Below are 21,081 nucleotides of genomic sequence, written 5' to 3'. Positions count from 1 at the left end.
GAAATGATACACGAAGGGAAGTGCTTCGGTGCTTCGAGACAGTGATTTGAAACTGGGCATGTTGTTGGAGTGATTCGATCAGTGATAAAGATTCTGGACGTCACAAGAACTCTAATTAACGTAACTAACAGGATTTCCAAGCATCAGTTATTAGTACCCAGAAAAGGAAAGCCAACCAGGGAGAGAGAGAGAGAGAGAGAGAGAGAGAGAGAGAGAGAGAGAGAGAGAGAGAGAGAGAGAGAGAGAGAATAACGTTTGTGTGGCCTGGGAAGACGGACATGATGGTCTGCAAAAGGTGCAAACACTTCGTCGGGGATAATGTAAGTACCACAAAACTCATCGTTAATCTATTACCACATTATAAACTCAGCAACGACACACACACACACACACACACACACACACACACACACACACTTATTTATCACCACCTTTTTATGAGGAAATTAGAGACTTATAATGCTGAACCTTTATTCTAATCTAATGTAATGTAGGTTTTTGAGGATACACGTACGGCTACATATCACAATGACATTTTGCGTATTCTCACACCATTATGGACAAGAAGAATCGTTCCAGTATAACCCAGGCAGTATGTTTTCGATTATAAGATGTTTGTAGGTTTAGTAGAACATCCGTTGGTTCTTGTGTGTCTTGAGGGATTTCCCAAACGTCACTTCGATCATGAACACCACGACTGCTATTACCACTCCTGGGGGGGGGGAATAATAATGATAAACTCAGGGAAAATCGCATAAATCTATATTCCCGCTGTTATATTCCAAAGACCATTATTAGATTTCGGTAGGTGAGGTTACTTTACGTATACTCACAAGGTAATGCATTCTGTGGTTGATATGACTCAGTGACAACCTTAAAAAAAAGTGGTGCTCGTGGCGTGAGTGAATGGTGGAGATGATTGTGTCAAGAATGTCCTTTAAGTGTCTACCTTTTCTTTGGTATGATTTTAATGTTTATATCCAGCTATGATTGATTGGTTATATAATTACTATTGCCACTGAGACTACTGGACAAATGAATGAGGTAGATTTCTAGTCCCACCGAATACTACCCTGCTCCGGTGCTTCGAGACAATGATATGAACTGGACATGATGTTGAAGTGATTCGACTATAAAAAAATTATATATAGTGATAAAGATTCTGGAAGTCACGAGAACTTTACTTCACGTAATTAACAGCATTTCTAAGCATCAAGTATTACAGTCGTATGTATTTCTATCAAAACGAATCTCCTTTAATGATAAGTTCAGCCTCTCCATAGTTGCGAAAAGACCCACAAGTGTTGCAAACCTATACTCATAGCAGGGGAGGTTGTGTCCTTAATAATGGGTCATCACCACCGTTGCTAGATTATCGTACTCAGAGCATAGTATTTACGGGTTTTTGACGCCTAACTATTGCCACGAAACATCAGGAATTAACTATTTTAACGATAAATATAAATGAATCTAGTTATTGGGGCCCAGGAGACGGTTTTTGGGTTGGAAGTTGGTAAATGTAAGAGGCTGAGTACAACAATCTGGCAACGTTGGGACTCATCACTGTATCCTCACCGCCAGCGTAGACCAAGAAGACGCCGTAAAAGTCCCCCAGGCTGAGGGTGCGCCACGAGTCCAGCCTCGCCGAGATGGGCTTGAGGCACTCCTCGGCCTTGGCCACGCCGCGACGGTACATGCGATCCAGTATCCCGAACTCCCGCCAGTTACTTATTCTAAGTAAAAGTTGCGTATTACAAAAAGGAAGATATTCAGTGGGTAATGAGTTAATTTGTATAGAGAACAGGAAATTAGTATCAATGAAAAAATACAAATAAAGAGTCGACTATTATATAAAAAAAGATATTTAGTGGTGGATAACCTAATAGATGTAAACAAAAACACTTTAAATCCATGGAAAATAAGAATAAAAGTGCATTATATCATTATTCGCACTTTGAGCACTGACTTGCAATGGACTAATGAACCCAAAATTGATTCGTCCTCACATGGGGTCAACTTTATCCTTCAGCGGAGAATTTTTTTGAAGAAAGAGGCAGCCAATGTTGGTCTTCAGGAAGCTCTGGGACATCAGGTAGAGAGAACAGTTCCCTGTCTAAGAAAAGGATATACACATAACTTTTATAACTTGTGGAAAATAAAGTTTTCACAGTGATTGCCGTCGACAGTATATGATCCTGTCTATGAAGACAAAATATTATACGTATACTAAGTGGCCACAGTATTTTCCAAAGATACAGCTTTTCATTAATGGTCGCTTAAGGTTTTTTTTTTTTTTACAGCAAAGGAGACAGCACAAGGACACAAAAAAAGGAAACAACAATAAAATAAAAAGCCCGCTACTCGCTGCTCCTGTAAAGAATCCGAAGAGGTGGCCGAAAAAGCAGGTATATGACTATGTAATGATAAGCGTTGATTGGTTACTCAGGGCCGTAGAACTTGATAGAAATTCAGGCCAGTGGGACAGAGCCGCGAGTTCAAAACTACGAGTGACGATGGCGTGCTCCCCCTGGATTTATTTTTACATATTTTATTCAGACTCTCTCTGACAGTATTTCCTGCCATATGTTGGCAGCTGAAAGAATAAACCAGCTAGTCGATATTACTGCAAATTGCTTGGTGAAAATATTCGAGGCTAGAAAAGGATAAGAAATTCAGAGCTGCATCTCCGAAAGCCCATCCTTATGAAACAACGGCCCTGGGCTGGTGAAGCATTTGAGTGTATTTTTATAGTTTTATTACATGCGAGGATGTCGGTAAAGGCCATAATGTATTAAGTGGAAATGGCAGGCCACAATACTGCGTCGAATATCCTATTTGAAGTGAAAGTGCTGAACTTTTCTCGTTACCTCCTCGCAGCGGGAACAACAAAGTGATGCGCGTACTTGTGTGAAGTGGATAATAAGGAAAGGAGAACGTTGTGACACTCATGTTAAATCGACTGCCCGGGTAAAGCATGCTCGTTGTTACCTTCGCGAAGTGTGCGTGTATGATCTGGACCAGGGCGGAGCGAGGCCCGCCCAAGGCTTGCAGTCCCGCCAGCAACTCCACGATCGCCTGGCTCACGTTGTTCGGCTTGCCCACGCTGTTGATGAGCAGGTTGAAGCGTCCCATGGTGGAGTCCTTCTCCCCATCCTATGAAAAGAAGAAAAAAAACGTGTAAGAGATATGCTTTTCTCTCGTTTTATGAAAAGAAGAAAGGAAAGTGAGCTCAAGGGACCTAATCTCTATAACATGTAAAACACAAATTGATGCATACTACATTCCTTGCGTAAGCCCTTCGAAGTAACGGCCCTTTGAATATACTTATCAAACCTTACATTTGGCACACGTTTAGACATGAAATTATGAAAGTAAAAACAAAATAAGAGTTACCAGGGCAGCCGCGTGGAGCACTGAGCTTATCGATACCCAGACGGGGATGCGAGTGTTCGTCAGCTCCTCCAGACTGTCGAAGGGCAGGTTGAGCTTGGGCAGGATGAGCATCGCCTTGAGGTTGGAGCGGTACACCGTAACCAGGATGAGGGCCAGCAGCAGCCACAGCCCCGTCAGCACCTTCACCACGCCACGAGGAGTTCGCAGAGGCAGCGCTGGCGAAGAGGCGATGACGCTGCGTTATAAATTATCGAGAAGTGGGGTGATAATTGAGAAGCCTAAAGGCCAAATTTTTAAGCACTTTGGCGCCCAAGCACACACACATTTGACAAGGCTTTAGTGGCAAGGGGAGCCTGGTGGGTGTTTGACAAAGCTTCCGTACCATGAACGCGACAAACAAAAATGCTCATGAGAACCCGATTAGTATCCTTTTCTTTCTTTGGAACTAAGTATTCTCAGACGCTTCCGCCTCTCACATCAACTATTTCCAAAGGCCCAAAAGGAGACCAGCCGTGTTCTAATGAGTGTTATTTAGGTTCATGGTACAGAAGAAGGGTCAAACTACCACCAGGATCATAAAACTACCCATGGAAATGCCCACAACTCCTACGAAAGCCTTGCCAAATGTGTGTGTGCTTGGGCGGCGATATGTCTAACTGAGAATATGGTCCCCTTAACACTCCTCGCTAACACATCCTCGTGATGCCCAAAGACTCACACTGGGCCAGGAGGGCTGACACGGTCCACATCAGGGAGTCGTGCACCACGTTGCCCTGGGCGGGAGGCTGCTCCTGGTGGTCTCCTGTCTTCACCCTGCTGTTGAACGCGATGCAAAGAAATATTAACTTATAGATATTCTTTAGATCGAGATTTTCGCAAGTATCTATACGGGTCGCGCTCCACAACAGGGTCGCGAGATATTGCCCACTACAGTAGATAACTAAATACTAAAGAAAGGGAGGCACAGAGCTCTTACCAATGACAAAAATCTTCAAAGAGAGTCGTAAGGGAAATGATCCAAAGTGAACTGGGTCGCAATAACAAAACCTGAAAAACATTACCGTAGACTATGCCTGTCCGGGAACAACTATCTTTATGTATGTTGTTCAGGGTGTTGTCTGGACATGTGATGATGGGAGAGACATACGCTGAATATACTAAAGTACGTATATTAGTTGTGACGCAAACATTATACGAACGTGTACGTGCGGACGTGATACAGGACGGGAGTGAACTGGCTGAAAGGCGCTGGGAGGAAATGATAGACAAACTAATGACGCTACAGGATCAACGTTGCCACCTACAGAATAAACGTTGCCACCTACAGCTTAAACGTTGCCACCTACATGATCAACATTGCCACCTACAGGATCAATGTTGCCACCTACAGGATCAACGTTGCCACCTACAGGATTAACGTTGCCATCTACAGCATAAACGTTTCCACCTACTGGATTAACGTTGGCAACAGACCCAAACTAGCACTACCCTCAAAATCCACAGTCAGTTGCTTAAAACCATAAAGTATCTATCTCACCTTTCTTGGGGGCGCGGCAGTCGCTGGCGTGCCTTCCTGAGCAGCGTGTGGCAGGTGGGCATCACCGCCAGCACCAGAGCCACCCACAGCCACACCTGCAGCCACACACGAGGGTATTATAGGAGAGTCACACCCCTGCACCTTGCTTTCTTGCTTTTCCGAACTTTATTTATTTATTCATTTATTTATTGATTGATTTATTGATTTTTCCCTTGAGTTGCTTCCTTTAGGCTAACCGTGAAAAAAAATCCAACTTATTCCCCGTTAAAAGTTTTACGTTTGGAGTTTGGAGTATACCATATATTTCAGAATGGACAGAAGCTTCCTCCCCTCCTCTCGGCATCCACCAATCACGATCAGCCTTATATGGAGAAGGGGCGTGGCTTAAACGTGAACTGACCAATGCGGTGTGCTATCTAGGGGAAGGGGAGGAGCTTTCTCGCCATATTGGCGTAAATGGGGTCTACTATGAGTTTCAGAATGGACAGAAGCTTCCTCACCTCCCCCCTACATCCACCAATCACGATCAGCCTTATACGGAGAAGGGGCGTGGCTTAAACGTGAACTGACCAATGCGGTGTGCTATCTAGGGGAAGGGGAGGAGCTATTTCGCCAAGTTAGCGTAAATGGAGTATATGTGAGTTTGAAAATGGGCAGTCTTCCCCACCTCCCCCCTACATCCACCAATCACGATCAGCCTTATACGGAGAAGGGGCGTGGCTTAAACGTGAACTGACCAATGCGGTGTGCTATCTAGGGGAAGGGGAGGAGCTATTTCGCCAAGTTAGCGTAAATGGAGTATATGTGAGTTTGAGAATGGACAGAGTCTTCCCCACCTCCCACGAGAAAGGTTTATAGAAGCCTCCTATGTCGGACTCGATGACGGGGCGCCTGTAGCTGACGGTGTGCTCCTCCATGTACAGGTATTCGGTCCAGTCGCACACCTCGGTCCGCGCGTGGGACAGGATGCCAATGGTCGTGATGTCGATTACCTGGTGGGGTAGAGTCGCCAATTTGAACACATCCTTCCAGTTAGTACTCACATTGGGAAGGAAGAAATAAACTACTAACTTGGGAGAATTAATGGAGACAAGGTGAAGAGAAAAAGTCACCCATGGTCATAATAAGGATGTTTTGAATTTTTTTTACCCAGACAGTGATTTTTTTTCATACTTCAGCTCATTTTTTTCTTCTTACAGTGACTTTTTTCATCCTTAAGCTCAGTTTTCCATGATTGTATTTTTTTTTTTTTTTTTTTTTGCCCCTGAAATGATTACTAAATAGGTGGGTAACATTCCATTAATTGTAGAGATTTCCCTACAGCGAATTGTTCATAAAACACATCAGTCATATCCAAGGTGCGATATACGTAGGTCACATGTTCGGGTTTAACATAACAAAATTTGACTCACTTGAGATAACAGGAAAGAGCAAAGCTGTTAAAAAAAAATGGGAGTTAATTTTTAAAGTGCAGGACTTCGAGCCCCCAACTCACGTCTCGCTGCAGCATGCCCATGATGCCCGTCCAGGTCCCGTTGGGCAGCTTTATGCCGCCCATGTTGTTCGGCTCCATGATGTAGCGCACGCTGGAGGGAGCAAAGGAAGGGCGGGTGTCAGTGAGGGAGCTGGCACAGGTGAAGAGGAGTCTGTGCCAGGGTTGAGGCATAATACAAACACACGTTCTTGTAATATGTCATGATAATCAAGCACACTCAGGGGCGTATCATAAGACATTTCGCCGCCCAAGAACACCTATTTGACAAGGCTTTCGCAGGAGTTGTGGGCACTTCCAGGAGTAGTTTTATGACCCTGGTGGTAGTTTGACCCTTCTTCTGTACCCTGAGCCTAAAGAAACACATATTTGACAAGGCTTTCGTAGGAGTTGTGGGCACTTCCAGGAGTAGTTTTATGACCCTGGTGGTAGTTTGACCCTTCTTCTGTACCCTGAGCCTAAAAAAACAATCATTAGAACCTGAATGATATCCCCCTTTGACCTTTAGAAATAGCTGATGTGAGAAGGGAAAGTGTCTTGCAATACCAGCCTGAGAACTTCCACTCGCACTTGCACTCGGGTCAAGAAATTGTGTCGTTACTTGTGCTTTGTCTGGGGCGCGGAGTGCTGGAGAACTTTGCGAGGCGTTGCGAGGACAAGGCAAGTAAACGTGTGGCGAGTAGTGCCGGTAGAGGCAGAGGTGAGGAAGGGCAGAGGATTAACAAATATGTGGCCTGATGCATGATGATTAAATATTACTTGGGTGAAACGGATGTGCAGCATTATGTACTCAATGTGGATGACGCTGATGCAAAAAATGTAGTGGTTCATCAAATCAGGAAAAAAATCGTGTACCTGGATTCAGATACATTTTTTTTTTACAACAAAGGAGACAGCTCAAGGGCACACAAGAAAGGAAACAATAATAAAAAAAAAAGCCCGCTACTCGCTGCTCCTAAAATAAAGAATCAAGAGAGGTGGCCGAAAAAGAGGTCAATTTTGGGAGGAGTGTTTGCACGCACTCGTTTTCTAGTCCAATGAGAAAACTGAGAATGTGTATAAGACTATAAGTGATATCGCCATATGTTCTCGTATTTGGACTCCTATGTAAACAACAGTGCTTAAAGGCAATCCCTGGAGAGGACTGACTTGGCCCTATCTATAAGTCATCTCGTGTCAGCTCCTCACCCACCATCGTCCCAGCTTGTGGCCAATGGACTCGAACAGCTCCAGTATCGTGCCTCGGATGATCGGGTGCGTCGCATTGCCGCCGGTGATGATGTGCGGCATGAACTGTGGGAGGAAGAGGAGCGACTGACACACGACCTTCCTTGGGCACGACACGGATTGACTGACGGATTAAGATCATTATTATTTGAAAACGAGAACAATTATTAAAAAAGAGGTGCATTACACTTACATTTCCCACCCCGACCCTGATGCAGTCGTCGGCGTCCTCCATCTTCACTTTCAGGGCGCTCAAGTTCTCCTGTCACGTGTCACTCTTATGCTCCTCTGCCGTGCGTCACTCTCAAGCTCCTCTGCCGTGCGTCACTCTCAAGCTCCTCTGCTGTGCGTCACTCTCGAGCCCTCCTGCCGTGTCAGTCCTGAGGCTCCTCCGAGGGAACAGTGCGGTGCTCTCGTCGCGCTGATACATAGGAGCGCTCGTCTGGTCCAAAGTCATTATCATTTTTATTTTCAAATGCAAAAAACAAAACAAAGAATGCTAACAGGGATACTAACATTTTCACCGGGGAAGCCGCGGAAATATATGTTGATTTTGATTTGAGTTTTTATATTCGGTTGTTGGAGCTGTCGTGGATTTAATATCGGAGGGAAAGGTTATAAATTTTTGTGGCATTATAACACTTTACCTGGTGAGTCTCTCTCTCTCTCTCTCTCTCTCTCTCTCTCTCTCTCTCTCTCTCTCGGTTCTCACTGACGAAGACAGGCAAAGCCACCAAGAGTATTTTCAAAAAATATAAGCTTGGTCGGATAGATGGGAGATGCCCTTTAACGTAGACAAGTGCCATGTCCTTCAAGTTGGAACGAGGAATAAGCAGGTCGAATACGAAATGCGCGGCGTTAAACTCAAAAGCGGTCAATGCGTCAAAGACTTGGGGGTCAAAAGCGCGGCCAACCTCCCATTCTCCCAGCAAAGCCTCGATGCAGCAAATAAAGCGAACAGAATGTTGGGCTTCATTAAAAGAAACTTTGTATTCAAGAATAAAGATGTAATACTCGCTCTACAACAGTTTAGTCAGACCCCACTTGGAATATGCGGTACAGTTTTGGTCTCCCCACCATGCAAAGGATATTGCTAAATTAGAAGGTGTTCAGCGTCGGGCAACGAAAATGATCCCTTCCTTGCGCAACAAATCCTACGAAGAAAGGCTTTCTACCCTTAACATGTTCTCTCTTGAAACGTCGCCTCCGAGGAAAACTGATCGAATGTTTTAAAATACTTAATGGTTTCACGAATGTAGACAGATCAACATTGTTTATGATCGATGACACTTTGCGCACGAGGAACAATGGCGTAAAACTCAGATGTAGACAAGTAAATTCAGACTGCACCAAATTTTTCTTCACCAACGTTGTAGTGCGAGAATGGAATAAGCTTCCACCGTCAGTGGTCCAGTGTAACACGATTGACTCCTTCAAAAATAAGCTCGACCGTCACTTCCTTCAACTTAATATCAACTAGAGTAGAAATGCAACGTTTTGGAGTCTTCTGATTAATGTAAAATCACTTAGGTTTAAGGACAGACCACCAAGTCTGGACCATGGGGTCTGTGTGGTCTGATTTTCTATGTAAATCTATGTAAATCTCTCTCTCTCTCTCTCTCTCTCTCTCTCTCTCTCTCTCTCTCTCTCTCTCTCTCTCTCTCTCTCTCTCTCTCTCTCTCTCTCGACACACACACACACACACACACACAAATTCCATAATTATATTCCCACGCTATATAGATCAGTTTATTTTTTTCTTTTTTTTCACAGATACTTTTCTCGTTCTTATGATGCTGAAAGGTTTTTATTTTTCAACAGGTTTTATCGCGAATTGAAAAACAAGAAAAATAGTGGTGGTGGTGGTGGCGGTAGTGATGATGGTGGTAGCGGTGTTGGTGATGGTGGTGGCCGTTATGGTGGTGGTGGTAGCGGTGATGGTAGTTACACATTTTGTTGTTGCATCATGGGGGCCTCGGAACACCCATAAGCCACTGTTGAATTTACGGATGCTAAATATAAACCTTGTTAACTTTACGGATATCACTAATTTTTCTGTAGTTAATATGCTTTGTCCTATCTATTAACTCCATCTCTTCCTTTTTTTCTTATTTATTTCAGCTTTTTGTAAGATATCTTGTTTTCTTTGTTATTTTACCGTGCACTCAGAGGCAGCTTTCCTCCAGCTTAAGAGGCTATTACGCTGGGCAAATTTTCCGTGGATCTTCAGTCAAACCACGATTTCCGCTGGCGTGGTTCTCATATTTCCGTGGTTTTCTAACGTGTCCACGATCTTCCAAAGCTACGGTAGATTTCACTGAAGGACGACGGTATTACTCACCATCTTCATTAGCAGCAATAACAAGAAACAATTGAAGACCACGCTAGCGGAAATCGTGGTTTGAGTGAAGAGCCACGGAAAATTAGCCCAGTGTAATAGCCCCTTTAATAACAGTGCTGCTTCCATCACGGTTAATTAATTTGTTACCTATTGCCTTCATTTTTTTCCAGCTTCGTCAAGTGGATGCGAGAACTTGAGTGAACTCTGAAACTGAAATCTTCCGCCTGCTCCCTTAGATTTACTTCTCATCAATTGTTGGCCGCTGGATTTAAGTTTGTTTAGTACTATTACATCGTTCATTAAGTTTGGATTTTAGCAAGAATAATCTCGATTTCGTTCATCTGCTCTCCATAGAAATTTTCCATGTCCACTTCCTGTTCATTCTATGGCGGAAAAAAATATGTTCATTTATTTAAGTGTTTCTCTTTGCAAACTCTATAAATTGATCCTTTCTCTTTTTTTTCTATTCAAAATTACCAGTTGCTGTTTTATCAATATTTTTGGTCATTACATTGACGTTCAAGTCTCCCACACCGACTAAAAATTCGGTTTTATGCTCATTTCATAACTCCATTGATTTTTCCATCTTCATCGTCACTAGAAGTTGGTGGTCGTGCTACAGTTTAGAGTATTTTAATTTAGTATTTGTTTTGCAGCCTGAGAATGATTCCTGCTACTCCCTCGTTGATGCCGAGGAACTCTTCTCCATTCCTTGCTGGATTGTTGATCAAGGAACGAATCCCAAGTTCCTCCCTGTCTTCAAGGCCTTCCCTGCGACCTTGTGTTCACCGTTCAGACACGCGACACTCACCGCACGCTGCGACAAACAGGTGGACTGGCTGCACTATTACGTAACGGCATAGGGGGTTGTCGGGGAGCATTTGATGGATTTATTGCTAATTTATGCTCTCCGTTTCATCTTCTGTCACTTATAGTCTCTGTTTATCTCTCTCTGTCTGTCTGTCTATCTCTTTCTCTATCTATCTATCTATCTATCTACCCAGTAAATGATTCATGTAACACGATAAGCTCTTCAGTAAAACGAGCTTGATCACTGTGAGACCTGTTGAATGCAGAGATGTCTTTTGCGTGTTGGTGCCAACTCGCTAAGCTACGATATTCAATAAGAATTAATTAAAGGACCTAGGCGTCTGTATAATTAGTTTCTTGTGTAAGTTCGGTTTAGCTGTGTTGGACTAGCATACATATGGCAAGGTGTTATGGTAATCGATACGATGCTGGCACCACCATCACTATAAATGTATCTCGTTTCCGCGGTCCGTCTCCACCTGCTGCCGCCACGCCTCGCCGGAGCCAGTCGTCTGCAGCCCCCGCCCTCGAGCACGTCGCCTCTCCCTACATGCCCCGGGCGGTAAGGGAACAGTTACAGCTGTGTTATGTGAGGCCAGAGCACAGACGCTGCCACGCCTCTAATGGAAGAATGAATTGAATTTGTTTGGTATGAACGGTAACTGTTAGGGAGAAACTACCAAGTATAGGACATGGAGGTTCCGATTACTTATTAGAATTCATCAGTGTTTTCTAGATTTCGGGTATTATATCGGTGTGTGTGTGTGTGTGTGTGTGTGTGTGTGTGTGTGTGTGTGTGTGTGTGTGTGTGTGTGTTGTTTTATTTTTTAATTTTTTAACCTCGAAAGCACAAACAAAAGCTAGTGCTGTGAATGAGATCTTTACCAGCATTGTTCTTCTTTCAGGAGTGTTCATCGCGACCGTAACTTACTTCGCCTCGATCGGCTGGGAGTGGGCGTGCCGGATGGAGCATGGTGGCCCTGCTCTGGTCCTCCGTGTGGGCGGCGGTATGGGCGTGCCTGTGCGCCACCCTCGAGACCAACGCGGGCGTGACGGGCCGCTCCTCGGACCCCAACGTGCAGCACGCGGACGGGGGACAGATCTTCTCCGACCCCAATAACCTGCCGGAGCTGCCGATGGGCAAGCCGGACACGGTAAGTCATGGGATGGCTTGTACTGTTGTGTTATAGATCAGTGTTGTAAACTTCCGTCCGTCAAAGATGAATACGAATTACTTCTTACTTAGATTACTTCTACTACTTCTACTACTTACTTCTTTGCTTGCGTTAGTTACATATTTGAATCGGCCATGTAATTTATGGCTATTTGAATTCTTAAGCTCGAAATTAGAATAAATAAACTAAATTCTTGAAGGGTGTTATTGACTTGTGACTCGAAAGTATAAAAGAGTTTGTGGTTTGAGTTATATTAATCTTGTTTTGTAATAGTACTTATATATATATATATATATATATATATATATATATATATATATATATATATATATATATATATATATATATATATATTTCAATAGCATTCATTTATTGCATACTGAAAATTAGCGTCGCGATGAGTTTGATTAAAAAGTCTTGGTTACTTCAGAATTATGAATAGTGATTATCAACAATAATTCTATCTCTCTTTCCTGCAGATCGAGACCGACACGCCTGGCTCGCCGCTCAGCCCCTCAGACTTCGAGAAGAGCGAAGGCATGAGTAAGTGTGTGGCCTTGAGGCTGATGCGCGGCGAGGCTCAGCTGGCCAGACACAAGGCTCCACGCTGATCCTTGCTGTGACTGTGCTGTGTTTGTATTCGTCATTTTTATTTCATTCCTCCCCCCTACCTCCAAACACACACACTCCCCGATAGCTCGGTGGATCAAGGCTCTACCCTGATGGTCTAACGCTCGAGCCCCGTTGAGCAAGAGGGCTGGGGTGTGTGGTGTGTCAAGGTCCCAGCAGTACCCAGAGATCGACTATGAACTTACTCTAATCGGGAGGGTACCTGCTGGCGATGACGAGCCCAGCTCATTATCAGATCTTGGTGAATTACTGGCTGGACTAATGTAGATATTATGGAAACAGCATTATGATCATTGTCCACACACAGTACACTACCGCTAGATAAATACAACTAGGTAAATACACACACACACACACACACACACACACACACGCAATCTAAACGGCAGCAGCACCAAGCCGGACCCTGTGTAAGCCTATTCTTTCCCTCTCTCGCCCCTCGCAGTCCACGACACCATCGACACCAGCAGCCAGACGGACCCCATCGAGATGGCCGGCCTCTTCCAGGGAGACATCATGCTCGGCCCAAAGGACTCCCTCTCGGACCTGGCGCACGGCGTGAGTATACCGGAGGAGGCGACGAAGGGGGATACTTTCTCTCTCTCTATCTATCTGTCTATATCTATCTATCCATCTGTCTGTCTATCTATCTCACAGAAACAGTCGTCGGCCAGGATGGGAAGAAGCGCTATGATAGACATTCACCGTCGCTGGCCCAATGGAATCATCCCCTACGTGATATCACAGGCCTACGGTACGTCTCTCTCTCTCTCTCTCTCTCTCTCTCTCTCAACCTAGTTTTCCTTCCCATTCTCCTACTTTTCCTACGTTTGCCATCTATTTTTAACTAATTTTTCTCAATCTTCCTCTAAACTTCTAAATCATCGGTATTGTCGTATGCTTCCATCCCTCACATCAACTATTTCCAAAGTTCAAAAAGAAGATCAGCCGGGTTATAATGAGTGTATTTTTAGGTTCATGATACAGAGGAAGGGTCAAACCACTATCAGGGTCATAAAACTACCCGGGGAAATGATTAGAACACCTACGGAAGCCTTGTCAAATATGTGTAGCCTACTATGGCGGCGAAATGTCTAAGAACGTGGGCACTGGTCTTTGGTAGATAAATACGCTCGGGGGACGATCGCCAAGGCCATGAGCGAGTTCCACATTAAGTCCTGCATCCGGTTCGTCCCGCGCACCATCGAGAAGGACTACATCCATATCCTGAAGGGCGACGGGTGGGTGGTGAAGGACTCCTGCTGCCCCCACGTCCTACCATGCTTGCCTGCTCGAGGGTGGAGGTGGCAGCAGGGTCTTGTGTTTTTTGTTACCTGCTTGTTTTGTTTTGTTTGAATTGGAAGGATTTTGTTTTTTGTGATGTATGTGTTGTGTGATATTTATTTCTCTGTTGTTGTTGTTTTTGTTTTTTGTCTTTCTTTGATTGTTTCTTTAGTTCTTGCATCCTATTTTCTTTCTTTCTTTCTTGTTTTCTTTTTTCTTCCTTTTTTTCTTTTATTATTTATTTTCTTTCTTTTTTCTTTCATTTTTTTCTTTTTTCTTTCATTTTTTTCCTTTCTTCTTTCTTTCCTTCTTTGATTTTTTTCTTTACTTGCCATATCATTCGTTATCTCTTTGCCTCCTCTCTTTCTTGATTTCTTTCTTTCTTTCTTAATTTCTTTCCTTCTTTCTTCTTCGTTTAATTTCTTTCCTTCTTTCTTTCTTCCTTGCTTCATTTCTTTCCCCCTTTTCTTTCTTTTTCTTTCTTTCATTCTTTCTTACTTTCTTGCTTTCTCCTTTCTATCTTTCCTTCGTTTTCGTTATATCTTTGCCTCCTTTTTTAATTTCTTTCATTTTTTCTTTCTTTCTTTCCTTCTTCCTTGTTTCATTTCCTTCCCCCTTTCTTTCTCTCGTTCTTCCTTCTATCCACCCATCCATCCTTCCTTCCTTCTATCCTTCCTTCATTCCTTCCTTCCTTGCTCAATTCTTCTCCTCCCCTCCGTGTGTCCAGATGCTCCTCCTCGGTGGGTCGCATGCACGGGGCCCAGGAAGTGTCGCTGGGGCCCGGCTGCATCTACGTCGGCATCGTCATTCACGAGTTCATGCACGCGGCGGGATTCTGGCACGAGCAATCCCGCTCCGACCGCGACAACTACATCACCATCAATATGTTCAACGTGCAAAAGGGCAGGAAGAACAATTTCGACAAGTACGGCTGGGACAAGATTCTGAGTCTCGGCATCCCTTATGATCTGGGTGAGGATGTTTGGTTGTTGTTTTCTGTTACTATATTTGTGGTGGTGTAGGACTCGTAAGGCTTCCTGTGACTTCAACTTTTTTTTTTTTTAAGAGGGGAATAGCCTATTGTGACGCCTCTCTGATTGGAGTTATTTTCTGGATTTTTTTGTTGGATTTTCTTGTTTTGTTTTGGTCCTGTTGTTTCCTTATTTTTTCCTTATTTTATCATTATTTATCCTTATTTTTCTTTATCTCTTTAAGTTCATTCCCTTGTTTTTTCCCTCCATTAGTTTACTCATTTGCTTTTTTTCTTTTCATTGTTTACTCCTGTGCTTTTCCTTCCCTTCATGGTTTCCTCCCTTGTTTTCCCTCCACGGTCTACTTCTTTGTTTTTCCTTTCATAGTTACCTCCTTTGTTTTGCCCCTTTGATCTGCTTCCTTTAGAGTAAAATAAACAAAAAAATAGACGTTTCGACATGCGACGTCTAATGTAAGCTATGAAATGCTCAAGGAAAAAAACCGCTGTTCTCTTATTAGACGTTATTTTCCCTTCAACAAACGCCGCATGATCACCTCCTGTACATTACTTTAAACTCATGTCTGTAGGTATAATATCGCTGTCTCTCCCGCTACCCCCGCAGAGTCAGTGATGCACTACGGCCCCTACGCCTTCGCCAAGCAGGGACGGCCGACCATCATCCCGCGGGAGAGTGGCGCCGAGATGGGCCAGCGTCACGGCTTCTCCAAGGTGGGCGAGGAGGAACGATGCCAGATTGTCGTACTCAGCCGCTAATATTTCCCGACTTCCTACCCCAAAGCTGTCTTCTGGGCGCCAATAACGAAACACATTTATAGTTATCGTTAAAAGAGTTAGATCCTGATGTTTCTTGGGAATAGTTAGGCGTCAGAAACCGGTAAATACTATGCTCTGAGTACGATAATCTGGCAACGGTGGTGAGGAGGAGGCTGGGCGGAGGCATATTCCCGAAGTATAGACGTGATTAGCACCTCCCCCAGCCGCTGAGCCCTGGGTGACACGCGGGTCGTTGCTCACAAACTAACCACGTAATCCTCTTCTAATTATTACCAGAGTAGTTCCCAGCAAAGACTATTATGTGCATTTCGATAACTTAATATTTCCTAACCTCTACAGTTCAGGAATATGCGAGCGGGAGACTGAGGGAGGAGCATGAACAACAAAAAAGACAAAAACAACTATGATAATAATGATAATACTAATACTAATGTTAATAATAATAATAATGCTAACTATCAATAAGAGCAGCAACAATACTATTAATTTCAAACATGGATTTCCTTAATAAAAACGTAAAATGCCAGACACCAACACAGCGGGACTGACTAGGGAAGGATATTAGTACAGACTCAACAGCTGATTAATGTTTTCTTTTGTTTATTTGTGTCGTGCAGCGGGATGTGGAGAAGCTGCAGAAACTATATAACTGCGCCAACACATCCACTTACTACTTCACCACCAACTCCCCGATGATCGCCGCCGCTACAGGTGTGTGTGTGTGTGTGTGTGTGTGTGTGTGTGTGTGTGTGTGTGTGTGTGTGTGTGTGTGTGTGTGTGTTGGGGGTTGGGGGGAGGGTGTTACGCAAGACCCGTCAATAATTCTGTACATAGTGTTTATTAGTATTCATATTCTCCATCTGTCTATCTATCGATCTAGCTTTCATCATCATCATCATCATCATCCTAACCTCCCTTCTCCCCCCTCTTCCCCCCCTTTCAGAGGAGTGTGCGGACAACGACCAGCACTATTGCCAGACTTGGGCGGACCGCGGCGAGTGTGAGGTCAACCCTGTGTGGATGAACATTAACTGCAGGAAGGCGTGCAGGCAGTGCGGTGGGTGCTCCTCCTCCTCCTCAGGGGTGTTTTCTGCTCTCTTTCTCCCTCAGAGTTGAAATTTCTAAGGGAGATTTTACCTTTTAAGGGGAATAAGGGGTAAAGGAGTATTGAGGGAAATGAGTTAATTGGCACCGCCCTCCTCCGTCTCCTCCTTCTCCACCTCGCTCGCCCAAACACTGGCAAGAACAGGCTAGAGTAGGAACTATTTGGCTGCTCCATTGTCTTCCTCCTCTGTGCTTCTTTCATATTCCTTAACACCATTGCTTGTATTGTTTGTCATTACTTGGCGACGTATTCAACGGGTGGGCAGCAGTCTGGGCAGGGCAAGGCGTCCAGGGGAGCACCTAAGGGCTGGGGAAAAAGGATGTTATATTTCTTTTTACCTCTAAGTTCCTACGTATGTTTTTATTTCCATATCATATGAAAAAATAATTAGGGTCCTTAGTGTTGTCTATTATGGGAGCGGTGAGTAGCGGGCTTTTTCTACTCTTTTTGTTGGCTTTGAGGCGTCTCCTTTGTTGTAAAAAAAAGGAAGTCTTTACATAACGGTTGATAAAAAAATACTACTCTGACGATAGTTTATTTTCATACCGCTGCTACGTTTTTTTTTCTCTTTCTTGGATGAGTACTATTTGGAGTGGTGCGTGCGAAATGGCAAACAAATCATATATCGCTGCGTTTGTGCTGCTTGCGTTTAACATGTATATCTGTATGCCATACCAGGGAGACGGTTCTTCTTTCTTGGTCTCAGTTTGCTGTTCAATTATTCCCTCGCTCTCTTCACGCCCACCTGTACGGTCTAGACGAGTCCCCGCCCCGCCCCGCCAGACACCGGTGGCCGCGGTCACTGCACCCGCCAACATATTCACCATATTTACCATATTCACCATATTTACCATATTCACCGAAATACTAATATTTCCGCCTCCCTCTTCTACACGAATATACAAATGCACTCACCCGCATCGATAAAGCTGCCTAATTATATGGAGTACGCCTAGGAGGGGGGGACGAGGAGGGCAGGTGATGTTAGGAGCGGGCAGGTTGCGTGCTGTGTGCCTTCCGGGCGGCGGGGGTCGTTGAGTACCGCTGGTGTGGCCTGCGCCAGTAGACGGCAGCTTGATGAGCATTCTTATTAGGGATGGGATTACCTGAAATTCCTCTAAGTTCATTATAGTATGATGTTACACACCTTTGAGACAAAAGCCTTATGGTACTTGTCACTAAGAAGTTAATGAAAAGATATGTAACACCCCTAAGACTTTTCACATTAATCAAATGAAGCTTTGCTCTGTGGCCAGTCCAACAGCCCATCTAAATTACCAGGTTTCTCACTGGTGGTAGTAATCTTGGGCAAACTTTGTGTCTGGGATGAGTGGACGTCAGCAACACTAGCATGAAAGATCATCTTGCATACAAAAGTAATGAATACTATGTATGGAATTAATTTGGAGAGCACTTATTGCATTGACTTTCAGTAAATAGTTTTATATGATTAGTTTTGAGCACAATTTCGCCACTGGGGCGTGCACCACTTCGATCCTCGAGGAAAATACTCACACTTCCCTTGTAAGTCAGTCAGCGAGACAGTTTGTCACATGCATAAAAGAAGTGTGTTGCATGAAATATCTTCGCCATGTGGCTCAGCGGCTGACAGGCCAGTAATACCAGGTGGTGCTGCAGGTAAGGAGTGCCAAGATCAGAGTGTTTACTGCACGACTTGGAGCAAGGCTCAGGAGTGCACCAAGAATCCCGAGTACATGACCATCTTCTGCAAGAAATCCTGCGGCCTCTGTCACGATCACGCGGCAGGTTAGTCTCCTCTCAGCTTCTGTCTTCAGGGAGCCGCGCTTCAGTTTACAGCACCCACACCCACACACGCACCCACACCCATCCTCCTACCTACCTACCCCTCCCATACTTACAAACACACACACATACGATTGACTGGGCAAGTATGTTAAAGCAACGTCGTGTGAGTATATAGCTATATAGTGGACGCCTTGGTAGGGAAAGACAGCGAGCCACACACTATTCTTACTGTTGTTCTTGCATGCAGTATTGGGGATGGAGAGGAGGCGGACGGAGAGGGAGGGAGCTGCACGAGGGATATCCTTCATTAGCAAACTTTATCTTAAATATTTCAACCGTAGCATCAAGACAACATCCCCCATTGAGTTTCTCTAAGTTGACTCTCCCTCCTCTCCCACACAGATCTGATATCCTCCAAGCGCTGCGAGGACAAGAACAGATACTGCGATTCCTGGAGCAAGATGGGCCAGTGTCACTCCAACAGCGGTTACATGCTGCTCTACTGCAAGAAGTCCTGCCGTGTTTGCGATGACGAGCCCACGGGCGCCCTGCTCTCGTGAATTGCTGGCGGGTCTTCCCAAATGTTGATTCTTCACTTTACCCATTTAGCATTTTCTTGTTTATCATGGTGAAGAAGGCAGGTGAATGGGAAAACGTAAGTATCATATAAAGGTGCTCTCAACGATATGGTCCAATTAAAATAAGACGGAAGAAGACACCGACAGATTAAGATCAGTTCCCGTTATCGATACAGTAAAAGTTCATTAATTCGAATTCCACTAGACACAATATCCACATCGTTTCTCGTCTCTTCCCGGTCCGTCTTAAAAGTGGAGCTAATTTATTGAATACGTGATATTGTACTAGCGAGGTTCATGATGTGCTGTTATCTCCTCTATTATTCACCTTTCTATTCATCTATCTATCTATCTTTCTTTTATTCTCTCTTTCTTTCTCTCTCTCTTTTTCCGTCCCGTCATAACAGTGGTTCTTGTGTACTGAATGCGTGTGGGTTGTAGCGAGTTCAAGCATGTGCTGATATATCCTTTACTTTTCAACACGCTTACCATATCTTTTCAATTATTTACTCTGGCTCTATAATATATGCCCCTGAACCAAGCATAATATATTGGTGTTATTGAAATCGTTATACATACCAGTTATTAATTAGTAAATGTCTCTCTATGGTCTCCCTATTGTCTTTTTTTTCAGCGGTTTCCTCACTATCTGAAATTACTTTGCCGCTTTGTAATATTCTGCTCTCTCTCTCTCTCTCTCTCTCTCTCTCTCTCTCTCTCTCTCTCTCTCCCCAGAAAACACAAAGAATAAGATGTAATACCTAATCACAATAAATCATAATCGTGTAGCCTACTCAAAATAAAGGTCATTGTTGAAGAATATGACCTACTATTAAAATTTAGACTATTTTCCCCGGTAGATATTTATTGATGACGAACTTGTACTAAAAACGGTACACATATATTAACGTTCCAGTATTTACCAATCAATTATAACATGTTTGTTAAAAAAAAAGGCGTGTTTGATTGCATCCTATATCCCTTGTGTACGAAACTATGTGGAGAGAGAGAGAGAGAGAGAGAGAGAGAGAGAGAGAGAGAGAGACGAATCACCTATATATAATTAGAATGGACGAATTTTAATTAGAAGGATGTAATAGGGAGGGAACTAGACTTAACATGAGTAGCATATAAGGAGTAGCCTACTGATGCCAAGACCAAGCTCAAACGTAATGCTGAGAAGGTAAACATATGAATTCTGGACACGCAGCATATAATTCCAAGCCTCGAAAAATAAAAATGCAGTTCGATAATGTGGGTAGCCAACCTTCGAAGCGGTTTCTATACAGAGGGCAACACTGCATATACGGGTCTCTCTGTCTACGCTCCAGTCGCTATAAAAAAAGTAAATAAAAACGGAAGCAGCTTTGAAAATCCTCTATTGAACTAAACCTCAGGGCCAGAGATGACTGAAATGTACTATCATATATTGGAAATTACGCTTCTCCGCCTTCTGGTGTTGCACGTGAGAGGCCCAGCGTTGCTAGATTGTCGTACTCTGCCTCTTATTTTGCCGATTTCGGACCCTAAAACTGTTTTCATCACCCAAATAACGGCCTTCATATATGGTTATCATTTAAATGGTTAATTATTGGTGTTTCTTGGCACCTTATGGGCCAAAAACCGGTAAATACGAGGCTCTGAGTACGATAATCTGGCCGCCATAATGTAAACTCGAGACCCGGAGATGATCCACGTCTGGGACTTTATGGATATTTAGTGCATTACGAGGTGAATTATGGCGTGTTAACCGTGGACATATCATAATGAATAACTGAAGTGTCACGTGATATAGTGTGAGCAGCAGCAGTTGTGTATAAGGCGGTGAAAAGAGTGATCAAAGAGGATTATCTGGCAGTAAGGAACCCGCAGAGGAAGGAGAGTGAGGCTTCCAGCAAGAGTGACATAATTAATTCCAAGGTAAGTTCATTTTTGTCTTTCACACCACGTTAATCGATGCTCTGTGACTCTATT

At 43.9% G+C, this 21,081-nt stretch overlaps 2 protein-coding genes across 5 annotated transcripts; one reads left to right on the top strand and one right to left on the bottom strand.

Moving 5' to 3' along the window:
* The first annotated feature begins 206 nt into the window (after positions 1 to 206).
* LOC127004180 (zinc metalloproteinase nas-4-like) lies at positions 207 to 20,045 on the top strand. Of its 3 annotated transcripts, none has more exons than XM_050871661.1 (14): positions 207 to 320; positions 10,647 to 10,820; positions 11,309 to 11,362; positions 11,706 to 11,954; positions 12,455 to 12,518; positions 13,051 to 13,163; positions 13,263 to 13,359; positions 13,729 to 13,846; positions 14,617 to 14,861; positions 15,485 to 15,591; positions 16,275 to 16,368; positions 16,601 to 16,714; positions 18,401 to 18,529; positions 18,932 to 20,045. In XM_050871661.1, the coding sequence occupies exons 4-14, from the start codon at positions 11,772 to 11,774 to the stop codon at positions 19,087 to 19,089; spliced, it is 1,422 nt and encodes a 473-aa protein (XP_050727618.1). In that variant the 5' UTR covers positions 207 to 320; positions 10,647 to 10,820; positions 11,309 to 11,362; positions 11,706 to 11,771; the 3' UTR covers positions 19,090 to 20,045. The 3 variants fall into 3 exon arrangements, with proteins under 3 accessions (XP_050727618.1, XP_050727620.1, XP_050727619.1); XM_050871662.1 differs by lacking the exon at positions 207 to 320 and adding an exon at positions 10,162 to 10,262; XM_050871663.1 differs by lacking the exon at positions 18,401 to 18,529.
* LOC127004181 (glutamate receptor ionotropic, kainate glr-3-like) lies at positions 362 to 8,096 on the bottom strand. Of its 2 annotated transcripts, XM_050871665.1 has the most exons (11): positions 7,843 to 8,096; positions 7,615 to 7,715; positions 6,426 to 6,516; positions 5,767 to 5,922; positions 4,931 to 5,025; positions 4,112 to 4,209; positions 3,394 to 3,608; positions 2,989 to 3,153; positions 2,007 to 2,113; positions 1,576 to 1,733; positions 362 to 712 (listed from the first exon to the last, which is right to left on the bottom strand). In XM_050871665.1, exons 1-11 carry the CDS (start codon positions 7,882 to 7,884, stop codon positions 624 to 626), a joined length of 1,317 nt encoding a protein of 438 aa, XP_050727622.1. In that variant the 5' UTR covers positions 7,885 to 8,096; the 3' UTR covers positions 362 to 623. The 2 variants fall into 2 exon arrangements, with proteins under 2 accessions (XP_050727622.1, XP_050727621.1); XM_050871664.1 differs by lacking the exon at positions 362 to 712 and having other exon boundaries at positions 1,311 to 1,733.
* Positions 20,046 to 21,081: the final 1,036 nt, after the last annotated feature.

The sequence above is a fragment of the Eriocheir sinensis genome, chromosome 27, assembly GCF_024679095.1.
Source record: "Eriocheir sinensis breed Jianghai 21 chromosome 27, ASM2467909v1, whole genome shotgun sequence".
NCBI lineage: Eukaryota > Metazoa > Arthropoda > Malacostraca > Decapoda > Varunidae > Eriocheir > Eriocheir sinensis.
Note: the sequence above shows the minus strand (reverse complement) of the source record. Positions and strands in the feature narration are given on the sequence as shown.